The sequence below is a fragment of the Pagrus pagrus genome (genome assembly GCF_965226575.1).
Source record: "Pagrus pagrus genome assembly, chromosome: 17".
Lineage (NCBI taxonomy): Eukaryota > Metazoa > Chordata > Actinopteri > Spariformes > Sparidae > Pagrus > Pagrus pagrus.
The window spans coordinates 21432652-21453120 of record NC_140201.1 but is presented as its reverse complement, the minus strand read 5'-3'; the positions used below and the strand labels follow the sequence as shown (position 1 = coordinate 21453120).

At 40.7% G+C, this 20469-nt stretch overlaps 3 protein-coding genes across 3 annotated transcripts; 2 read left to right on the top strand and 1 right to left on the bottom strand.

The window, feature by feature from the left end:
• The first annotated feature begins 234 nt into the window (after positions 1-234).
• On the top strand, positions 235-8558 carry txlna (taxilin alpha). Its single transcript, XM_084380373.1, has 11 exons — positions 235-788; positions 1597-1791; positions 2395-2643; positions 2912-3003; positions 4560-4730; positions 5062-5256; positions 5371-5490; positions 5603-5677; positions 5782-5874; positions 5979-6074; positions 6182-8558. Exons 2-11 carry the CDS (start codon positions 1608-1610, stop codon positions 6509-6511), a joined length of 1605 nt encoding a protein of 534 aa, XP_084236499.1. The 5' UTR covers positions 235-788; positions 1597-1607; the 3' UTR covers positions 6512-8558.
• A 499-nt stretch (positions 8559-9057) lies between these two features.
• On the top strand, positions 9058-12830 carry eif3i (eukaryotic translation initiation factor 3, subunit I). The gene is made up of 11 exons (XM_084379276.1): positions 9058-9184; positions 9603-9695; positions 9813-9900; positions 10039-10104; positions 10220-10369; positions 10822-10949; positions 11234-11344; positions 11542-11631; positions 11776-11849; positions 12069-12161; positions 12276-12830. The coding sequence occupies exons 1-11, from the start codon at positions 9182-9184 to the stop codon at positions 12355-12357; spliced, it is 978 nt and encodes a 325-aa protein (XP_084235402.1). The 5' UTR covers positions 9058-9181; the 3' UTR covers positions 12358-12830.
• Positions 12831-13112: 282 nt separating this feature from the next.
• Positions 13113-19750, bottom strand: LOC311272279 (putative histone deacetylase 1-B). The gene is made up of 12 exons (XM_084378609.1): positions 19607-19750; positions 18503-18615; positions 17823-17940; positions 17656-17730; positions 17120-17258; positions 15868-16009; positions 15682-15774; positions 15485-15593; positions 15017-15397; positions 14751-14906; positions 14623-14668; positions 13113-14018 (listed from the first exon to the last, which is right to left on the bottom strand). The coding sequence occupies exons 1-12, from the start codon at positions 19653-19655 to the stop codon at positions 13991-13993; spliced, it is 1449 nt and encodes a 482-aa protein (XP_084234735.1). The 5' UTR covers positions 19656-19750; the 3' UTR covers positions 13113-13990.
• Positions 19751-20469: the final 719 nt, after the last annotated feature.

Sequence of the window (20469 nt, the reverse complement as noted above, 5' to 3'; positions counted from 1 at the left end):
GAAGGTTATATTAGTGTCAGCATGGTTTGTTACTACAGAGCAGCTCTACTGTAATGACAGGAAAACAAACAGCTGCAAAGAAATCACTAAGAAAAAAACATTTAAATTTAAATATATGAAACAAAAAAATATTAAATATAATGTCTCACTCACGTACATCACCAGCTGTCATGGAAACAGAATGATGGTCTGTATATAAAGGGCTGCAGACCTGTATTCTTCCCCTTTTACACTTGGACTTTGGCACGAGTTGACCTGCTGCAAACCCAAACTGTGGAAGGATTACTCTCTTGAGAACTGAACCGCTTGAAATAAATCTGCCGGATAACTGCTGGATCATTGGATTTACTGTGAGAAACTACTGAGAGGTTCAAGGTGACCATTGGTGGACCGGAGATCAACGAGAGACTCCTGCTGTTGAGAGGCGAAGATCTTTCACTTCTCATGAAACATTTTCCCCCAAAACTACATAGAGCACCTTTAACTGCTTTAATTTATCCAATCTGAGACAGTGGCTTTTAGTAGATTAGTTTTGTTTTCAAATTGAATCATGAATTTTTCATTTAGTTTACTGAGTTTGGATTTTCAGTTTCTGAAAAACACAGGTAGTAATTTATGAATCCTGTAGATGGCGGCAAAGCCTCAACCTGGGAAGCAAACCACCGATTAATAAATAATGAAGAAGAAGAATCCAAAGTTATGACCGGAAGTCGTTTTTTTCTGCTTCACGCTGTTGAGGAAACCTGCAGTTCTCAGTCACATCAGCTATTTCCTCATTGAGTCTGAAGGTAAACAACTCCCTAATATCTGATAAGGCGGGATAGCATTTAGAAACGAGTACGTGTGTAGTCTGTCAAGGTTTTTAGATGTTTGTGTCCTTTATACACGAGCTAAAATGGGCTAACTGTTAGTCGTGCAAGCTAATTTAGCTGCATCTGGCTGCTAGCAGGTGTTAGCATGTGCTAGCAAACGCAATGTAAATGCTCGATAGCAAGTGGTGAAACGAAAGCTAGTGGGGACAGGGCACACTTGATAGAAAATGGTGCTAAAATTTTCTGTGTTTTTGTCAGTCGACGTGCCACATATCATCTGGTATCATTAACATGTAGGTTAGTGCTTTTGTAACAAGTAGCTGCTGGTTAACTAACTTACAGGAGGGTGTCAGTTTCTCCTGTCAGTTAGCTGCTCTTCTGGCGGTTAAAAGTTTCCATACGCATTATCAAAAACACATAGTTATGACCAGAAGTAATATATATTTTGAATATATATAACTTTCAGCTTTCACCAAACGAAAAAAGCAGCATTAGCTCTGACTGTAACGTTAACATTTCAGCCTTTCAAAACTGTCTCGTCATAAGCTAATGCGACGTTATGCGACGTCACTTCAGCTAGAAACATAAATTTAAGATTTTCTTTTTAAGAGTCGGTTAAAGGTCTTATTTAGGTCTTTTTTGCTGTTTTAAGTGAGAGTCTGTCTCCTTACAGTTGAGTCTGTGTTGGGCTCAGAACATTAAAAAAACATGCTCATGATCTTTAATGGTACCCGTGTGTCATTGCCAGTGAGCCAAGTCTTACAGGTTTTTCTCCTCTTTTAAGAGATACCAGAGATGAAAAAACAAGACACAGAAGAGTCCCCGACCCAGGTCAGTGAGGATGCTCCACCTACAGCAGGAGGGACGGAGTCACCTGCAGCTGCTAAGGACAGCTTGGACAGCAACAGCCCCAAAGAGTCTGAACCACAGACGCCACAGACAGACACACCTCCACAGAGCGATGAGGCAGGAAGCGAAGGTAGAGTTTGAATTATTTACAAGGTTAATAATATGTTGATGACATGACTGTCTCTGTGTCTTTGAAACACGAGAACCATTTTATAACAAGGTCAGGTTGGAGCAGACTTTGTTGTCCGCCTGTCACTGTTGTTGCAATATTCTGAAGGAATATACTGATGAGATGTTTTGTAGTAGATCACTATGTAACAACAGCAATGACATATGTATATCGTGTCTTGCAATCTTATATATTGAAAATTGTACACCAAATCCCACTTAAAAACCTGCCATTTTAGTGTGATACTTATTAGCGACCACTGGCTCTACAAAGACACTGGTACATAATGCCTGTGCTTCTGCTTTCAAACAATTTCAATAGTTTGCCAGAGTTGGGTTCTTAAATTATTTAATAGCTTACTGTGTCTTAATCATTTCAAGATTGTTACAGAAATATTAATAAATGATTTCACTACTGTTTCAGGGTTAGGGTTTAATTGTTTGTTTGGAGAAAAAAAAAATCCACTAAATTATGTCTTGTAGGTTATGTTTCTAGAGTTCAACAAGTCACAAAAAATGATTTCCCTCTTCTTAATATTGTCTTTTTTCCCTCTGTTGTGTTTAGTTGCAGAGGCAGCACGGTCTCAGTGTGACATGGCTGAGGAGCTGAGCCGACAGCTGGAGGACATCCTCAGCACCTACTGCCGGGAGAGCATTTCAGACGATGCCAGCACCCTGCCCAACGGCCAGTCACACAGCCTAGAGCTTAATGGTCTGACCAGGGAGGATGACAAGCCAGAGGAGGGCAAAGTAAGCGACGGAGTGGCGAAGGAGCAGAAGAAGACTCAGGATAAGAAGAAAGTGAAGGGTCTGGGTGAGGAGTGATTTACTCTTTTTGTAAGAATCTCTGGAGAGTCATTGTTTCCAGTTTGCTGACAAGAACAAAATGCTTCACATTACACACTGCTCACCTGAGAGACTACCTGTACTTTTATAGATTGGTGACACTTTATACAGATGCCAAAAGAATGGCATCATTTACATATTAAAGTTTAGTTTGCTAAAGAAACTAATCCGCAGTGTGATAGTGTTTTCCAACAGCCTCTCTGATCCTCTGCTGTCTGTTTTCATTGTTTATGCAGGCAAAGAGATCACTCTTCTCATGCAGACTCTGAACACATTGAGCACCCCAGAGGAAAAGCTTGCAGGCCTCTGTAAGAAGTATGCTGAACTGGTGAGTGTTTCCCACAGAATGGGATTCTATTCTAAAGTCTGGCGTGTGGACTACACATGATCTTGATCTATTTTAATTTAAATATAAAAACATTAAGGAAAAGGGCTGGGCAATAAATTATATTATTTATATCACTGGGATATGAGACTATATTATGTCTTAGATTTTGAATATCGTGATATCATTATATGATATAGCTGTTGTCTTTTCCTGGTTTTAAAGGCTGCATTACAGTAAAGTGATGTCTGTTCTGTTTGTTCTAATACTTGTCTTTACCCACTTTCATTATATTCACATTACTGATGATTATTTGTTAAAACAAATAAATTGTGTTGATATTTTGTCAAAGTAGAAATAGTCATCCCGACAATATTGTTGTAATAAAATATTGTAATATATGAGTTTTTTCACCCAGACCTAGCATTTGTGAAGTGCTTTTAACACGATTTAAAAACATTGAAATATATATATGTAGTCTAAATGATTGATCATGATTTTATCTTAAGGTTATATCGCCCACACCTATTTCATTCCCCTCAGATCTATTTTGTTTATTAAGGAATTTTTTTCTCTGGAATAATCTTTACAAAATAACAGATCTTATGTATACTCACAGACATTACTGTGGAAGAATGACCACATGGTGAGGGACTAAGCTCATCAGACTTCACAAGTGAAATATGGTGGTTTCTGCAAAGGGTTGAATTAAACCAGAAAAACAGCCCAGGGAACCTGCAGTCTATGCTGCCAAATGTTTTACAGGTGTATGAATAACCCTTGAAATTACCAAGACACCATTTTGTTAATTGACATACATTCTGTAAATATTCTCATATATTCTAAAATGGGTGCCCTGAAGACACAGAGTGTCTCGGGTACGTGGATGGATGTGCCTGGTTTGTTTACTGGCTTAATTTCTGGGCTAAAAAGGGTTCATGTTTTTCTAGATGTGACACCAGAAGCAAACATTAAGTGTTCTTCAAGGTGATGCAGCGATCGCGATGTCAAACAGACACAGACTGGTGCAATGCAGAGCTCTGTCCTATGACCTCAATACAAGCCAGGGTATTTTGTTGCATTTTGCAGCACTAATGATGGACTTGGATGACCTACTGGGGCTGTATACGCTATAGGAAATTTCTATGTGCACTGTGTGAACTGGAGAGAGCTGATGTGTGTCATTTGGCAGTGTGTCAGAACTGATAGAGGAAGATTGTTCTGCAGTGTTGTTATTGACTGAAGGAAGAAGCAAAGTCTCTGAAATATCATGGCAGCTGAAAGAAGTTATTACAGTGTCATATCTGCGTGAGCTATTGTCACATTGCACAACAATTTTTAACAGATTAACAAAGCAGTTTATTACATACAATATTAATATTGTTTTAATTGAATAATAGCCTGGATTGACAGTTATTTCTGACCCCCAAAAGATCAGTAAACTTCAACCTTAACACAAACATGTAATCAACAGATCAGTTATCGGCTGCTGCTGTAAGTCTGATCCATCTCACTTCTAAGTCTGAACCCCTCAAACAGTATGTGTGTGTTTGTGACAGCTGGAGGAGCACCGTAACACCCAGAAGCAGATGCGAGTGCTGCAGAAAAAGCAGAACCAGCTGGTCCAGGAGAAAGACAACCTGAGGAATGAACACAGCAAGGCCATCCTGGCTCGCAGCAAGCTGGAGAGTCTCTGCAGGGAGCTGCAGAGGCACAACCGCACACTCAAGGTACAAAACACGCTCCAATGTCATCAATATAAACACCTCACTTCTGCATTGATTTGATAAATGACGTCCTGTAACCATAGCTTCTCTGAGGTCCAGCTTCTTCATATTTCTGATTTTATTTAAATGTGGTCTTGACTCTCTGACTCTTCGGATTAGCTGCCCTCATCTCTTCTTTAGAGAGCACTGTAATTTTTGTCAGGATCAATTATAACACAATATGCGTAGAGCATTTGCTGTGAATTACTGGCCAGATTGTGGAAGCAAGCAACATCAATAAGAACGCTCCTTTGGTACACGTTACATTATTATGTTCCTTTCTTTCCCTCTGCAGGAAGAAGGGATGCAAAGAACACGTCTGGAGGAGGAGAAAAGGAAGGAAGTGACCTCCCATTTCCAGGTGACACTGAACGACATCCAGGCTCAGATGGAGCAGCACAACGAGAGGAATGCCAGTCTGCGACAAGAGAACACAGAGCTGGCTGAGAAACTGAAGAAGCTCTATGAACAGTACAAACTACGTGAAGAGGTATGAGGGCAGTTTTTTCTTTCCATAAGTCACAATCATGTCAATTTACCAGATTTTTTTTACAGGATGTCTAACAGGTGTTTTATTTCTCTATCCTCTGTGAACCCCCACCAGCACATAGACAAAGTGGTAAAGCACAAAGACCTGCAGCAGCAGCTGGTGGACGCCAAGCTTCACCAGGCTCAGGAGCTGCTGAAGGAGTCAGAGGAGCGCCACGACAGAGAGAAAGAATTTGTAATTATACACTGAAGAGGCACTTGTACATGTACGGAATACAAGCATTGTGTTTGGTTCTGTTGTTCTGCATAAATGTTTAGTTATTTTTCCTTTTCCTTCATCTCCTCAGCTGCTGAAAGAAGCAGTGGAGTCTCAGAGGATGTGTGAGCTGATGAAGCAGCAGGAAGTTCACCTCAAACAGCAGGTCTCCCATCACTCTTTACTCTTCATCTTTTATAACGCAGCTGTGAAAATGTTGTTGCAACAAACACCTTTATATGATCCAACTTGTGTTGTGCTGTTTTCCAGCTGTCACTGTACACAGAGAAGTTTGAAGAGTTTCAGACTACTTTGTCCAAGAGCAACGAGGTCTTCACCACGTTCAAACAGGAGATGGAGAAGGTGAAGTGTCTATTACTGTGAGGCTGTAAGATAAAGAGAAGGAAGGAGGAGGAATAGATTTACCTTGTGATGGATGTGACAGTCTTGTGTCCTTTGTGTTACAGATGACTAAAAAGATCAAAAAGCTTGAGAAGGAGACGGCCATGTATCGGTCCAGGTGGGAGAGCAGCAACAAGGCCCTTCTGGAGATGGCAGAGGAGGTGAAGCAGATTCATGTTTTTATTGTGGACTGTCCTTACTAACATTAAATTATCTCTGATCTCTCATTAAAACTAACATTTGTATCGTGTGTGCGTTTTGTCTCCAGAAATCTGTGCGTGACCGTGACTTTGAGGCACTTCAGGGTAAAGTTCAGCGGCTGGAGAAGCTGCGGCGGGCACTTAAAGTCGAGCGCAACGAGCTCAACAAGAAAGTTCAGAACCTCAGTGATCCCCACAGTGGCACCACAGGAGCCCCCACCTCTGACCCAGGGACTGACTCCCCCTCTCCACCACCTACAGACTCTGTGCTGGAGCCCAGCAGCCACCCTGTCCCAGACCCCACCCCCTGCTCCCAGTCCTGCCACTGTGACCCTGAACTGGACACAGACCCCATACTAGAAGGGGCACCGGCTCAGCCCATCGCTGCACAGGAATGAAGCAATGCTGCTCACCACCTCCTCTCTCCCCTCCAGTATCAAGCCACCAAACAATAAGCCACCAGCCTGCAAGCCACTACTCCTCTGCTGGATGAAGCTGATGTTAAACACTGGTCCAGATAGCAAGTTCACTCGTGTCCTCCCAGCAAGCTCTTTAAAAGGAAGATTGTGCCCCGCCTGTCAGTACATTTACTAGCACACAATAACTCAGTTACTGTGAATAACCTGATTGAGCGAAAAGTTTAATTAAATGGTTTGTTATAACCTAATTTCCCCAGTAATCACATTTTCACGATTCATCTATTAGCCTGGGTAATTTCCACAGGCAGCCTGCAGAAAACATCTGTCGGCATCACTTAGTAGAGAAGGACAATTATGAGTTTCTGTAGGGATGTTAAATTTCCAAGTTTATATATAATTACATGTATAATTCTTAGTCAGTAGTCAATTAGTCAGTTTGTGGTGACACTCCAGAAATCATGCTACACATGCTGCTTTCAGTCCACAATCTCACCGGCATGTGCCCGGAATTAAAATCCAGCTGTTACGCTTGCTTTAACTTAACAGTAACGACCTTTAATAATGTCGTCATGTGTGCGTGTAAATGTGCAGACTGCCTCTGTGTTGTTTTACTACACATCCAACACAGAACTGCACGGCAGGATAAATAACAGTGCTGCTTGGGACGACACAAGACAAACAGGTGTATGGCAAGAGGAGTCATCAGAGATTGAATGATGTGTGTGCGTGTGTGTGTGTCTCCACTCAGTCCGTCTAACGTGCGTCTTCGATTCATAGCTCGCAGTATCCAGAAGGCCACTTCCAGTAATTTAATGTTTTCTTCAGGTGTCTTTACAGAAATATCAAACATATTTTTTTTAGCTCTTAATAACATAAAAATAATATAGAATTCAGCATAATTATTGAAGGAAATGTTACGATTTGACATTTTTTTTCTTGTTTTTGTACACTGCTATAATGTTCCAAACACTTTCCAATATTTGTTTGACCAGTTTTCAGTTCTTGTAGACCAAATGTTTCTGTTTTCTTGTTTCATTTGTGCAGTGTTTGGTTGTTGTGGTCTGTATTTATTGTTTGAAGCATAATCTCTGACAATGAAATGTATGTATCTTACAGAGCACCACTATAAAAGTAAATCAGATTATTTTTTATTCATTTAGAAAATGTATAAAGGTGTAACATTTATGACCAACGTTTCATTCCTAATCTTTCTGAGTTGAGTTACTCTATTTTTGTTTTATGTTTTTCAGTCTGCTTATATTTTTTTAATGATCACCACTTTACACTTGTTTAACTCCATCTTCGTGCATTGGTGTGTGTCTGTGTGTGTGAGTGATGCTTACATGGCTATGATTGTCTCCTCCCAGCCCTGGTAATTGCAGTAGCTTGTAATCAGGTTTTAACTAGAGAATGTTCAAGGACCTCTATGCAACGCTTGCCTCTTGGTTTTATTCTGTGGCAGTCTGAACTGACAAGCACTTAGCTGAGAATGTATATTCATTATATCCACTGTCCCGCATGGAAGTATTGTATTAACAGACAACATATCTCACAGCAGAACTCTATTTTTGCCTAGGTTTCAACCCTGTTAATTGCCTCACAACTGTTGTTTGACATTGAACGTAATATTGTGCATCTCCCCGATGCTTTTTAAAGGTGCAGTGACTGAGCCGAGTGGGAATAAGGAGGGAAAAATAGAGAAAATGTTAATGGACTTCTGAATTGTAGTTTCACTCCCAAACATGTCATTTCCCCCTTCAGACATCCTAACGTACTACTTGATATGTAGCATTGGTAACAATGTGTCAACTTACAGAATCAGTCATTTTCAACTTAAATAGAAATGGCAAACCTAATTTCTTCCATTGTCTCACAGGACAGACTCTTTGTACCTCCGGTCCAGTGGTGGATGTGGAGGTTCATTGACCATGAGAAGGAACCAAAGATGTTTCCTTTTATGTCTTTTGCAGTACTTTTATCTGGCCCTGTATATTTTGTTTCTTGTTAAATAAAAGATGTAACAGTGTATCTTTGAGTTGATTGTTCATTGACCTTCTTTTATTTAGAAAGAACTAAAGATTTGAAGCATGTTTTGGTATTTAAAAGAATTAATGCAATATTTATTCTACTCAAGTTAAATGTTTTATTTTTTTCACATTTGAAAGAAACCAAAGAATTTGATTATTGTTGGTATATTTTCATGTCAGTGTACAAGTGTTACTGTTTTGTTTACGTTTTGCAGTGCTTATATGTATTTATTTGTGCACTTGACAGGGACAGTTCACAGCATCTTAGCGGTGCCAGAGTTAGCTAGCTATAAGCTAATGTACGTCTGTAAAGTTTCTTTTTGCAGATAATAACCATCCTTCTCAATCCATTAAAACTCCTTAATTACAACATTATACATTTGAAAATATATGGTACTTTAATAAGAACTTATGGGTGGGTTATCATTATCACTACACTCACTTCGTGCTACAGTGGGACATTACCGTCAGAGGGCGCCATCTCGCCGTTTGACACCGGAAGTACGCCACCTTCCTCTTCCGCCGCGGCTCCGGCGCCTCAAACACGAGTGTTCATCTTTTCTGTCTTTACGGGAGACACACTGAGTACACTGGACCGAGTGGCGACACTTAACTGAGAAAAATGGTTCGTATATTCCTCAGTGACAGTCTGCTGCGAGTTATATATTATTCAGAACAATGCTCCTCCTCTTGCCGAGACTGTGAGCTCCAGTGTAGCTAGCATATTTAGCTATAAAGCTAACGTTAGCTTAGCTTCCCAATTAGCCAACGTTAGGCTACTGTTAGCTGCTTTATGTGGGTGATGCAAGATACCGGTCCTGACAGCTGGTAGAGCTTAATTCAATGATAAATAAGTAAACCTCACATTAACAGTGTGTTTGTCATCACAGACCTCTGCACCGATATGTTTCCTTATTTTTAAAAAAACGCCATAACACCCAAGTGAGTGGCCTGCTCAGTAGAAAGGATATCTGATGTCACGTCTAGTTGACCAGATCGGTAAGACCGTCCAGATGTTGATGTGCACTGCCTCCTCTCCACAGAAACCTATCCTGCTCCAGGGCCATGAGAGGTCCATCACCCAAATCAAGTACAACAGAGAGGGAGACCTGCTCTTCTCTGTGGCTAAAGACACGGTCAGTTTATAGTTCATAAGATATGTTTTGACGCCATTATAATATTTATTATTCCACATTTAAGATCGTTTGGTATTAACTAATTAGACCTGTATGTTGTAATCTCTCCCACTGTAGGTAGCCAATGTGTGGTACTCTGTCAATGGCGAGAGACTCGGCACCTACAATGGACACACAGGAGCCGTGTGGTGTGTCGACTGTGACTGTATCCTTTTTCAAGAAATGCTGTGTTAATGTTGTTTTATCTTAGACAAATAAAATGGCTGAGCTTGTATTCAGTTGTCTGTGCTGTGTTTTTTGCCGGTGTCATACGTGTTGGACTCCTTAACGTATGCTCTCTCAGGGGACACTAAAAACGTACTGACAGGATCAGCAGACAACAGCTGTCGACTGTGGGACTGTGAGACAGGTAGGTAAAAACCAGATGAACTGAGTGTGTTGAGACTTCTAATGTCAATTCTCTAACTGGAGTAGTAGGTTGGGGTTGATCCTACATCTACTAACGTGTGCCTCTGTGACCACAGGTAAACAGCTGGCCCTGCTCCACACCAACTCTGCTGTCAGAACGTGCGGCTTCGACTTCAGCGGCAACATCATCATGTTCTCCACAGACAAACAGATGGGTTACCAGTGTTTCCTGAACTTCTTTGACCTGAGGGACCCACAGCAGATTGGTACATACCACACAGACTACTTTAGTCAGCTGCCGCTTTCATTAGTTGAACAGGAAGTTGTTGATCAGACTGAAGAAACATGCCAGCCACATCCGGCTTTTAGCAGCATTTGCCTGGAGTTAATCGTTTGTTTGTTTAACTTGTCAGATCAAGTGCTATAAAAAAACTTAGTTAGTTGCAGTTAAGTAGTAACTTATTTGTGGCTATGTTTTGGAACAAGAAATACTTATTTACTGATCCAAATTCATACAAGGTGATAAAAATCATACTTGCAAATTTGAAATGAATCTTTTTTTTCTAATAACAAAGTAAAAACTGCAATATTTCAGTTTTTACTCAGAAAACTGAGCCGAATGTATTTACCTTTGCACAGTTCAGCTGTCAGAGAGTATACTGATCAGCAGTCTCCTCTCAGTGTTGTAATAAGTGAGTTTCTCCATTTCCCTCTACAGAGGACAACCAGCCCTACCTGTCGATACCCTGCAATGACCACAAGATTACCAGTGCTGTGTGGGGACCTCTGGGGGAGTTTGTCATCGCCGGCCACGAGAACGGAGAGATCAACCAGTTCAGCGCCAAGGTTGGACACACACTGTCTGTCTGGGAACATATGGGGATGGAATTAACTGAGTTAACTGGCTGCAGGGCTTAATATTGATTATGAAGCCAAAAACATTACATCAGCTAGAATGAGAAACATTATTAGTTTTGTAGCAAATATGAATCAATATATTAGAGTGACTGAATATATTAAAGCATTCAAATGTGAGATTTAGGACAAATATATTCATTAGCCTGGCTTCAAGAGGAGACTGTCTTTTTTTCTTCAAAGCTGAATGTTGTGCCTGTGTGATTTTTGGACAGTCTGGAGACATCATGAAGAAGATCAAGGAGCACACCAAGCAGATCAATGACATCCAGACATCAGTGGATCTCACTATGTTCATCACTGCCTCCAAGGACAACAGTGCCAAGGTAAGACTGTCTACTCTGCTGGCCCTTTGACACAGTCAGAACCTGACAACGTGTCAGTAGATTGCTATATTAGTTGTATAAAACACTTGTAATAATTTGGCGTGTATTTATAATCCATGTATTGTTAATCAGATTTGTATTGTGATTTACTCTGTTTTAATATCCTACTGTGTTCTGTGTCTTCTGTTTCCCCTCAGCTGTTTGACTCCGCTTCTCTGGATCACATCAAGAGTTTCAAGACAGAGAGACCTGTCAACTCAGCTGCCATCTCCCCCATTATGGATCATGTAAGTGAAGACTTGCACAGTAATGCCAAATAAAACCAGTTGGTGCTAAGCAGCTTTAAAATGTACACATTTATTTGCAGCTAAATGTTTCACAAAGGCAAATTGCATCCCCTCATTAACTTGTGAACACTTTGTGTGATTCAGGTGGTGATGGGAGGCGGTCAGGAGGCCATGGAGGTCACAACCACGTCCACCAGGATTGGAAAGTTTGAGGCCAGGTGAGGAAAAGTGTGTCTTAGGTTGATTGGACGCCAAGAAAGAACCTCTTTCCCACATTAAGTTAAACTTCATGCCTTGATGCAATTATTTTGTGTTATTTTCCATTATGCTTTGCACAGGTTAGATTTAAGTGTATACTATGTACACAATTCTTTATGTGAAGAGTCAACATTTTTTAGGTTTTAAAGTGGTAACCTGACTTTAATCTCTATGCTCAGGTTCTTCCACGCTGCCTATGAAGAGGAGTTCGGAAGAGTCAAAGGTCATTTCGGCCCCATCAATTGTGTGGCATTCCACCCTGATGGCAAGAGGTAAGAGATGAGCATACTTGGAAATACACTGCCCTAAAATGTAAGTAGTCTCATCAAAAAAATGACTTATTGTACATCACTGTTAACGTTTTGTTCTGTGGTTATTGTTTACAGTTACAGCAGTGGAGGAGAGGACGGATACACTAGGATTCATTACTTTGACCCACAGTACTTTGACTTTGAACTGGAGGCGTAAACAGTCCGGCTCCTCAACCTCACAGCTTCAACTAACATCACACTCAGCCCAGTCAGGAAGAAGGAATAACGGACTAAAGTGTTTTTCCAGTCTACTGACCCTTCATCAGATCTGATCTCAAGTCAGCATACAGGTCAAACTTAAAGTTTCCTGCTGCCAGTGATTAAATTTGCCCTGTATACTGTCAAACATTTCTTTAAATAAAAGGAAAAGTGGTCAGAAGAGGTGACTACATCTCAGTAACAAGTGTGTTGTTTTTAAGTCATTTTTCTAAACACTTGGAAACTGTTGGTGGGATCAGAAGCAGTTTTTTGTACCCTGGATCTTCAAAGCTGTCTGACTGGACTCAAACACCCACACTTCCTGAATCCTGAAGTTTATTTAATCTAATTCTACAAATCGGTAGAGTTTGACCTGATATTTTCTGTTGTAAGCCATTCCACCACAACTTACAATAAAATTACTTAATACAAGTTGTGTCTGTGTGATCTATGCAACTCTCATTCAACAATTGATAATTCAGTGTGAAAAAAATTATAGCTAGCATAAAATCTTAGGTTATTGATGGTAGGATTGTCACTTAGCCATAGTTTGTCGTGGTGTAAATTGATACTCTGCTCAGTTTGTATAGAAGAGTACCCAGTTTGAAACACTTGGGTGCAAGTCGATACCAAACATCCCAAACTATCACTGAAAATACAATTTCAGAGAAGTACAGTTGAACAATATTGTATAAATGACCTCAGGAGAAAAAATGTGGATCACTTTTTTATTTTTTATATCAAAGTTATGATAATGCACATTTCACAAGGAAAGAACTTCAAACAACCACATACAGAGGGCCATTTAACCAGCTCACTCCATCTTTATGTATAATGGTACAAAATATCTAAAACAAGTCATTCACTTCCCAACAGAAGCTCACACCATTCATTCATACTTCATACAAACAATAGAGGAAGAAAACACTGACCAGATATCCATAGGAGGGGCGGGTTAAAGGGACAGACTGTGTTCATGATTTAAAATAACTTACTGAGCTGAGATCAGGGACTGGAATATGTACATGCTAAAGGCGAGATCGTTCTAAACATGCATTCACTGATAAATTAACACAGCGAGCTGAACAGCAGTTTGCTGGTTATTCTAACAGTATCATAAATAGAAAAGCCTTTTTTACATGTGAGCACTAGACTTTAGAAGTCATCTACGTCTCTGCAGGTTTTGTAACACGTGCCCCACAAACTTGTTTAAAAGTGAAACGCCATGATAGGAACAGTAACAACTTGGGTGGTTTTCTTCACATTGAAGCAGACCTGGTTCACACAGCAGCTGAGGAGGAGTCATGGCATTTGTTTTTAATACTACATGGAGCTCCAGTTGGGTGGAGTTTAATCTCAGCACACAGAACAGAAACAGGATTAGATCCACGTCTGTGCAACAACCACTCAACTGGTGCTTCACTGAGCTTGGAAGCAAATGCAAATAATACAGTGTAAGCCAGGTTTGCTGATAGGAACACATAATAAAACAGGAATACAAAAAAGGTCCCATCGTCGCAGCAGGACAGTTAGAGGAATCAGTGGGGCTCGAGGACAACAGTACAACCATCCAGTTCTCCATGTGCAAGACTTCAAGTTGTCTTCACCTCTTCTTTTGGTCTGAAACACAAACAGTTAAAGTCAATCTTCAACAGCTTCAACCATGAGGGCTTTACAGGACCCACACTGATGCATTGAACAATCCTCATGTACAAATATATCAATGTTAACCATCTTATCATTGTTCTTCATTTATAAAATCGCCTCTAGTAGCATAACGTCTATTTTATACCCACCACACTAGAACAGCCATGAGTTCTAATCAATTAAGTTGATTAATGGATTAGTTAAAGAAAAATTAGTTGGCAATTACATTAATTATCAATTAATCTTTTAAGTCAAGCAAAAATGCCAAACATTTGCTGGTTGCAGCTCCTTGAACGAAAGGACTGAAGAGTCTTTGGGTTTTGGACTGTTGCTTGGACCAAAGAAGCAATTTGAAGACGTCACTCAGGGCTCCCTTACTAACTGTTAAGAGCATTTTTCACATTTTTTGGAACATTTTATAGACTAAATGATTCAATTAATCATGAGAATAATCAACAGATTAATTAATAGTAAAAAATAATTGTTAGCTGCAGCCCTACACCACACAGATAAGAAGAACAGCCAGCAGAGAGGGACATGGGTCATGACAAAGGATTACTGAATGCAATTCTCTTACCCTGATGTGTCCATCTTCTCTTCCTCCTTCTCCTCCTCTTTCACTTCTAGGAGGCAAAAACAACAGGAGCGATTATGAAGATGTTTGTTCTTATACAAATAATAACTCCACTTGTGAACAAGTCTTGCCTTTCTTTTCCTCTCCTTCCTTCTCATCCTCCTTCTTCACTCGTTTTGCCTTCTTGTGGTTGGCTGCGTTCCTGCGGCCTCCTCCCTGCCCCTCCGCCTCGTCCTCAGAGTCAGAGAACTCCTCCTCACAGGCTATCCTCTTGTCGTGGGCCCGGACTGAAACACACAACACGCATCGTTAACAAAAGGCATAGTTCATTAACATCCCTGGTCTCTTAGCGTGACCATTTCCTTGGATTCAGTCTTAATCTGCACAAGTCTCTTACTTGAAACACGTTTGTCGGGGTCCTCCTCATCCTCGTCTCCGCTGTCGGGGTGGGGAGCGTCCTCTGGGATCGCCTGCATCTGGACACCAGGGGCGTGAGGCAGCATACGGAGGTTTTCAAAGAGACGCTGCTTGATCTTCTCCAGGTATTCGTTGGTGTTCTGGTTGGTCATGTTGGACGGGCTGATGTGAAGCTTGAAGTCGGGTCCAAAGTACTCAAAGTAATCATTGTAGGGCAGCTCGTTGGGGATGGAGCAGTCCAAGGCTACTGCAGTTTCGTAGGTCCAGCAGCGTGCCACGTTGCGGATGGTGTAGCCTCCACCGCCCAGCATCAGCAGGGGTAGGTTGAAACTTTTGATGTACTCGACACATTTGGCGTGACCTTGAAGAACAGACACACACACATTAAACTCTCTAAAGATGAAAAGCACTTTTAGGATTGTCTTGGGAGAGTGAAATGTGTTTTTACCTTTGATGGTGAGGTTGAAGCAGCCCAGTCTGTCTCCAGAAAGAGAATCAGCTCCACACTGGAGCACAACAGCACTCGGCTGGTACATCTCCATGACTTTAGCCATGATCTAACACACACAAACACACACATTAACAACACTGCTCAGAAACAGTCTGATTGTGATGATTAGACAGTTCTTAAATAAAAGCACTTACAGGTTTGAAGATAGCTTCATAGGACTCATCATCAATACCGTCTCTCAGTGGGTAGTTTACTGCATAGTATTTGCCCTTTCCAGCTCCGATATCCTACACACATCCCAGAGATCAATGAATAACAGCCCAAACACACACAAGATACTCCAAAGATCTTTAAAGGAAAAGGAGAACAAACTAACGAACCCTCAGATCTCCAGTGCCAGGGAAGTACTCCCCATACTTGTGGAAAGAGACGGTCATGACTCTGTCTGTGGTGTAGAAGGCCTCCTCCACTCCATCACCATGGTGGATGTCAATGTCTATGTATAACACCCTCTGGTGGTACCTAAGAGGAGAGAGATTCAGTTGATGCTAACTTAATATTGATTAAATTAACATGACAGGAAAATGGACTGATGCTGATGTTTAGCTATTTTATTTGGCAAATGCAGATACTGATGTCCTTTTGTTGTTTATTTTGTTTTTATTGTGATTTATTCCACCTTTTGTGTCAGAGAAACAAAGATCTTCGTAAAAAAAACAACAAAAAACAATTGTTTAAAATTCATTCAGCACTTGATTACATGACCTTTCAAAGTTTACGAATTTGTTTATACAAATTCATGAAACAACCTTTAATTTCACCTTTCAGACGAAGATGATTTTATTTTACACTGATTCAAAAGCCCATTTAGTCTGCTGTATAACCACCCACTCAATGGGATTTCAGTACCTACATTTGCATGAATGTCAGGAGCCAATAGTTCATGAATGTGCCAGCGCAAAATGGATTTGACCCATCAGACAGACATCGGAAACTGTTATTGGTGAATGTCATCTTAATTGCCAGTAGGCTCATAGCAGGTAATAAGGCGAGTATTGGCTGATACTGACATTCAGCAGATAGATCGGTGCATCCCTACCAGATATCTATCAGGGCAGGAAACAGTCAGCTGCCACAAGATGATATGGCTTTAAGGTTAATTAGCTGAAGTAAGCACTTTCACAAAGCAATTCAGTCTGTTTTTTTTCTTCATGCATTAAAATGGATAAGACAATTAATTCCTGGTATATAAGAATCTCTAATGCATTTAATATCTACTGATCCAAACAACAGCAAAGTGAAAATGTGTGTCCATCTAAACCAAATCAATGTCCATGCAAAACAAATGGGCCAAAGGCTCAAACATCAACCGACCATTTTGTTTTGCTAAGATATAATTGATTGATAAAAAGTGAGCATAACAAGGCTCTAATTAGCATCTTCAAAAGACATCAACACAGCCAGAATATTAAAAAGGCGGCAATACAGAATTTGGCATGATTTAAATAGAATCCAATTAATCCATATGTTAAACGTACGTGTTAAATTTCTCTCGGGGGCCCAAAAGTACTAAAACCCAACAGATGGGTAAAAGGCAGGATGGTTGAATACAAAAAGAAGTCAGCAGCTTACTTGAGCAGCTCGAGGATGGCCAGGACGATGTCATTGACGTAGCAGAAACCAGAGGCCTCAGACTTCTTGGCGTGGTGGAGTCCGCCGGCCCAGTTGATGGCGATGTCTGTCTGCTGCTTGTTTAGCTTCAGTGCACCAGCTGGAGGACGGAAAGAGCAGAGTACAATTACAATGTTGATACAACTGTAGTTATTTACCATTAATTAATGTGTAGTGGAGATAACTTGTTCATTTGTATGCTTTAAACATTATGTTATTATAATGGGCTTCTTGTAATCCAATACAGATTTTCTGAGCATCTTCTGACATATTCTCCGCAGTGAGGACCATCACAGGGCAGGAAATTATTCTAGTTTGACTACCATGAGTCCATAATCAAAAACAAGCTCATCCAAATTAAAGACACTTTTCAAAACCACTTTTTAGGCTTATACTTCAGATTTGTTTCCAGTTCCCTTGCTTGTATCATAAATGTCACTGCTGTATGAAAGTGGTGCAGCTGGAGCATTATGGGAGGCATGGCTGGAATAACATACCTACAGATCCACCTGTTGAGAGCTGGCAAAACTCAAACAGACCATCAAACACTGGACAGTCCTCTCCAACATTAACTGTGAGCATAAGAACAAGAGGAGAAGATTTAATATTTGTGGACAGTGAGAATACTTCAATCTACATTAAAAGAAACCCAGACGACACTCACATCTCTGCATCTGTTTGCTGTACTCAGACATGTTGTCTGGTCGAATGGACCTCAGGAACTTAATGTAGTCATCACTGTGGTATTTTGTCATCTCTTCACCACTGGCTTTGTGTGGTCTCTGGAAACAGAAGGAAAGATATTTAGGGAGAAAGTGACAGCTGACGCTTCACTACTTATCAGTGATCATCACTATTCGAAAACAACTAATTTAAAAGTCTGTCTTATTAGTCAGGTCCAGGACAGCCAAACAAATATGAAAAACTCCTACGTGACAGTCAGCAGCTAACAAACTGTCAGCACTTTCTGGGTGGAAATCACACTTCTAAATTTATGTTTCTCAAATGCCGCATGCAAAATGTAGACTATATTTAAACTGCGCTTCTAATAAGACTTGTACTTCGTAGACCTCTGGGCTGCATCAAACTGAAATACGCTGCATACAGACCTCCACAGCCTGTACCAAATGGGTCATGATGAAAATGTGTAACATTACATACCTAATCACAATAAATAAAATGCTGCACAATTCCTACATACCACCCTTTCCATTGCATTTGTCAATCAGGCAACTTTTTAGGTGATCCCAGACCAGTGAAATGTTTTTTTCTCTTGTGGCAGCATAATGACACATACAATGTCTGTATAGATCTGAGTGTTGGGGATTTGTGTGCAGAACTCACATAGATCTCCATTTTCCTGTAAAGTCCATAGTTGAGAAGGAGGTTGTGTGTCATGCGGATCCTGTGGGGTTTCATGGGATGGCCCTGGCCGTAGTAGTAGTTCCCCACATCCCCTAGGAAATAAAAGATTACCCAGACAACATTACATTTGCTCAAAAAACCTTCAGCCATGATGCATTTTGGTTCTCGTGTGTGAAGACAACTTCATACCAAACTCTATTCAATTTTCACAATTTTCTGAAAGTTTTCAATTTGCCCCACAATCTCCAACTGTATATTACACAGTGTTACTAACATGACCTGATATTAAAAAAAGTGAAAAACACAAGAGAGATGTAGAGATGAGATGTAGCTTTAACTACTCAGAAGACACCTGAGCCACATATTCAACAGCATACAGTTTGACATACAGGAGTCAATGAGCAGACGTCTCATTGGATTTACTTAATTTTTACACTCAATGACAGAAATAAAGTAAATACATTAAAGCCTGACAATAACCACGTTTAAAAAGAGCGTTTACGCAAATAATTTGATCATTTCATTTGTCATTTCTACACTTACATGTAGCATTTTCTTTAAAGTGCTTGTGCACAACAGAAAGGGGGAGAGCAATATAATCTAATGTTTTTACTCATTTGCACGAAGACATCGCTAAATAATCAGCCTGTCAAACGATGCAGCGGTCCCCACTTCTCGGAAGTTGATATGAAGTTGGGGGGACAGTGATGTGCTTAGCACCGGTTAGCTTCATGGCTCCTCAGTACCCAGAATGACCGAATTACCTCGTGTGCACAAATCACAATATGTTTTAATGAAAAACGGGCCGGTTTTTGCATACACTGAAACTGAGATGAACGCCGGCCGATGTAACACTACGTGCAAGTCCAACCTGACATCTGGTTAGCTAAGCACCGTGTAGCTAAAACAGGCTAGTTAGCCGATCGAGCAAGCTAACGTTAGCACGCTAACACCGGCTAGCTAGCTAGCTTGGTCGCACGGCACACTTATAGAAAAAAGACATGTCAATTTTCTCAAACACGTTCACGCACTCGAGACTACATCTATCACTGATAAAACGAGCAGCACATGTTGGATATTTACCGTCATAGTAATAGCAAACTTTTTTCTTTGTTCCTTGAGACAGCGCCATTTTACACCAATTACCCCACTGCTCCGTGCCCACCGGTTCCTCTCTTGCACCACCAAGGAGCTCGCGTTGAGCTCTTCTCAGCCAATCACAGATGCTCTCCCCGCCCGACTGGGATGTGCCGGTGTTACAAACCAGCGACCGCCGAGGCTGCAGCTTCAACCAGACAGTGTCTAGACTGGTGCAGCTGCACGAGTGTGCTGTGTTTCATTCAGTGGTGTAGAGGCGAGGTAAACAGGTTTAGGTCATTTGTAATGTCCACAATTGAAAATGAGTTTATTAGAGAATCAGTTGATGACATATTAACAACTTGTTCTGTGTTGTCCCTCTCTGCAGGGAGGTCATGAGTCAATAGAGTCCAGTGTCAAGTCAATTTGACTGTGATCAAGGATGACACACATACACACTCACACTCACACACATGTTGTATAAAAGCAAAGTTATTCAGAAGAGAAGACTCCACTTCCACAGGCTGTGGCTTCATCCTGCACCACACCTCACCAGTAACACCATTATCTATTGATTTTTTATTTTATTTTAATTGTTTTAAGGGGCACTATCTAGTTTTGGAGAAGATGTGTTCAAACTCAGAACTTTAATATGTACAATAAGGTAATAATACAAACTCAGAAATATATTTTTTTTCCATAAGTGAATAAACAAGTTGTTCTCAGAGGAAAATAAGGTCCCAGAACACCGTTTGAAGCTAGAAAGGTGGCAGGGTCCGCCACATATAAACAAAGTGAAACAGTACGAAATGGTGTTGTCCTTTAGGGTCAGTTTGTTTATTCAGCCATGAAAACAAAGAGTTTGTTTA

Coding starts and splice junctions, on each gene's coding strand:
- eif3i (XM_084379276.1), top strand. Junction 9,696..9,812: donor TCTCTGTGGCTAAAGACACG/GTCAGTTTATAG, acceptor CTCCCACTGTAG/GTAGCCAATGTGTGGTACTC. Junction 11,850..12,068: donor ATTGGAAAGTTTGAGGCCAG/GTGAGGAAAAGT, acceptor CTCTATGCTCAG/GTTCTTCCACGCTGCCTATG.
- LOC311272279 (XM_084378609.1), bottom strand. CDS start 19,655: ATGGCGCTGTCTCAAGGAACAAAGAAAAAAGTTTGCTATTACTATGAC. Junction 18,616..19,606: donor AGTTTGCTATTACTATGACG/GTAAATATCCAA, acceptor TTTATTTCCTAG/GGGATGTGGGGAACTACTAC. Junction 14,019..14,622: donor GAGAAGATGGACACATCAGG/GTAAGAGAATTG, acceptor TTTGTGTTTCAG/ACCAAAAGAAGAGGTGAAGA.
- txlna (XM_084380373.1), top strand. CDS start 1,608: ATGAAAAAACAAGACACAGAAGAGTCCCCGACCCAGGTCAGTGAGGAT. Junction 2,644..2,911: donor GAAGAAAGTGAAGGGTCTGG/GTGAGGAGTGAT, acceptor TTGTTTATGCAG/GCAAAGAGATCACTCTTCTC. Junction 5,875..5,978: donor TCAAACAGGAGATGGAGAAG/GTGAAGTGTCTA, acceptor TTTGTGTTACAG/ATGACTAAAAAGATCAAAAA.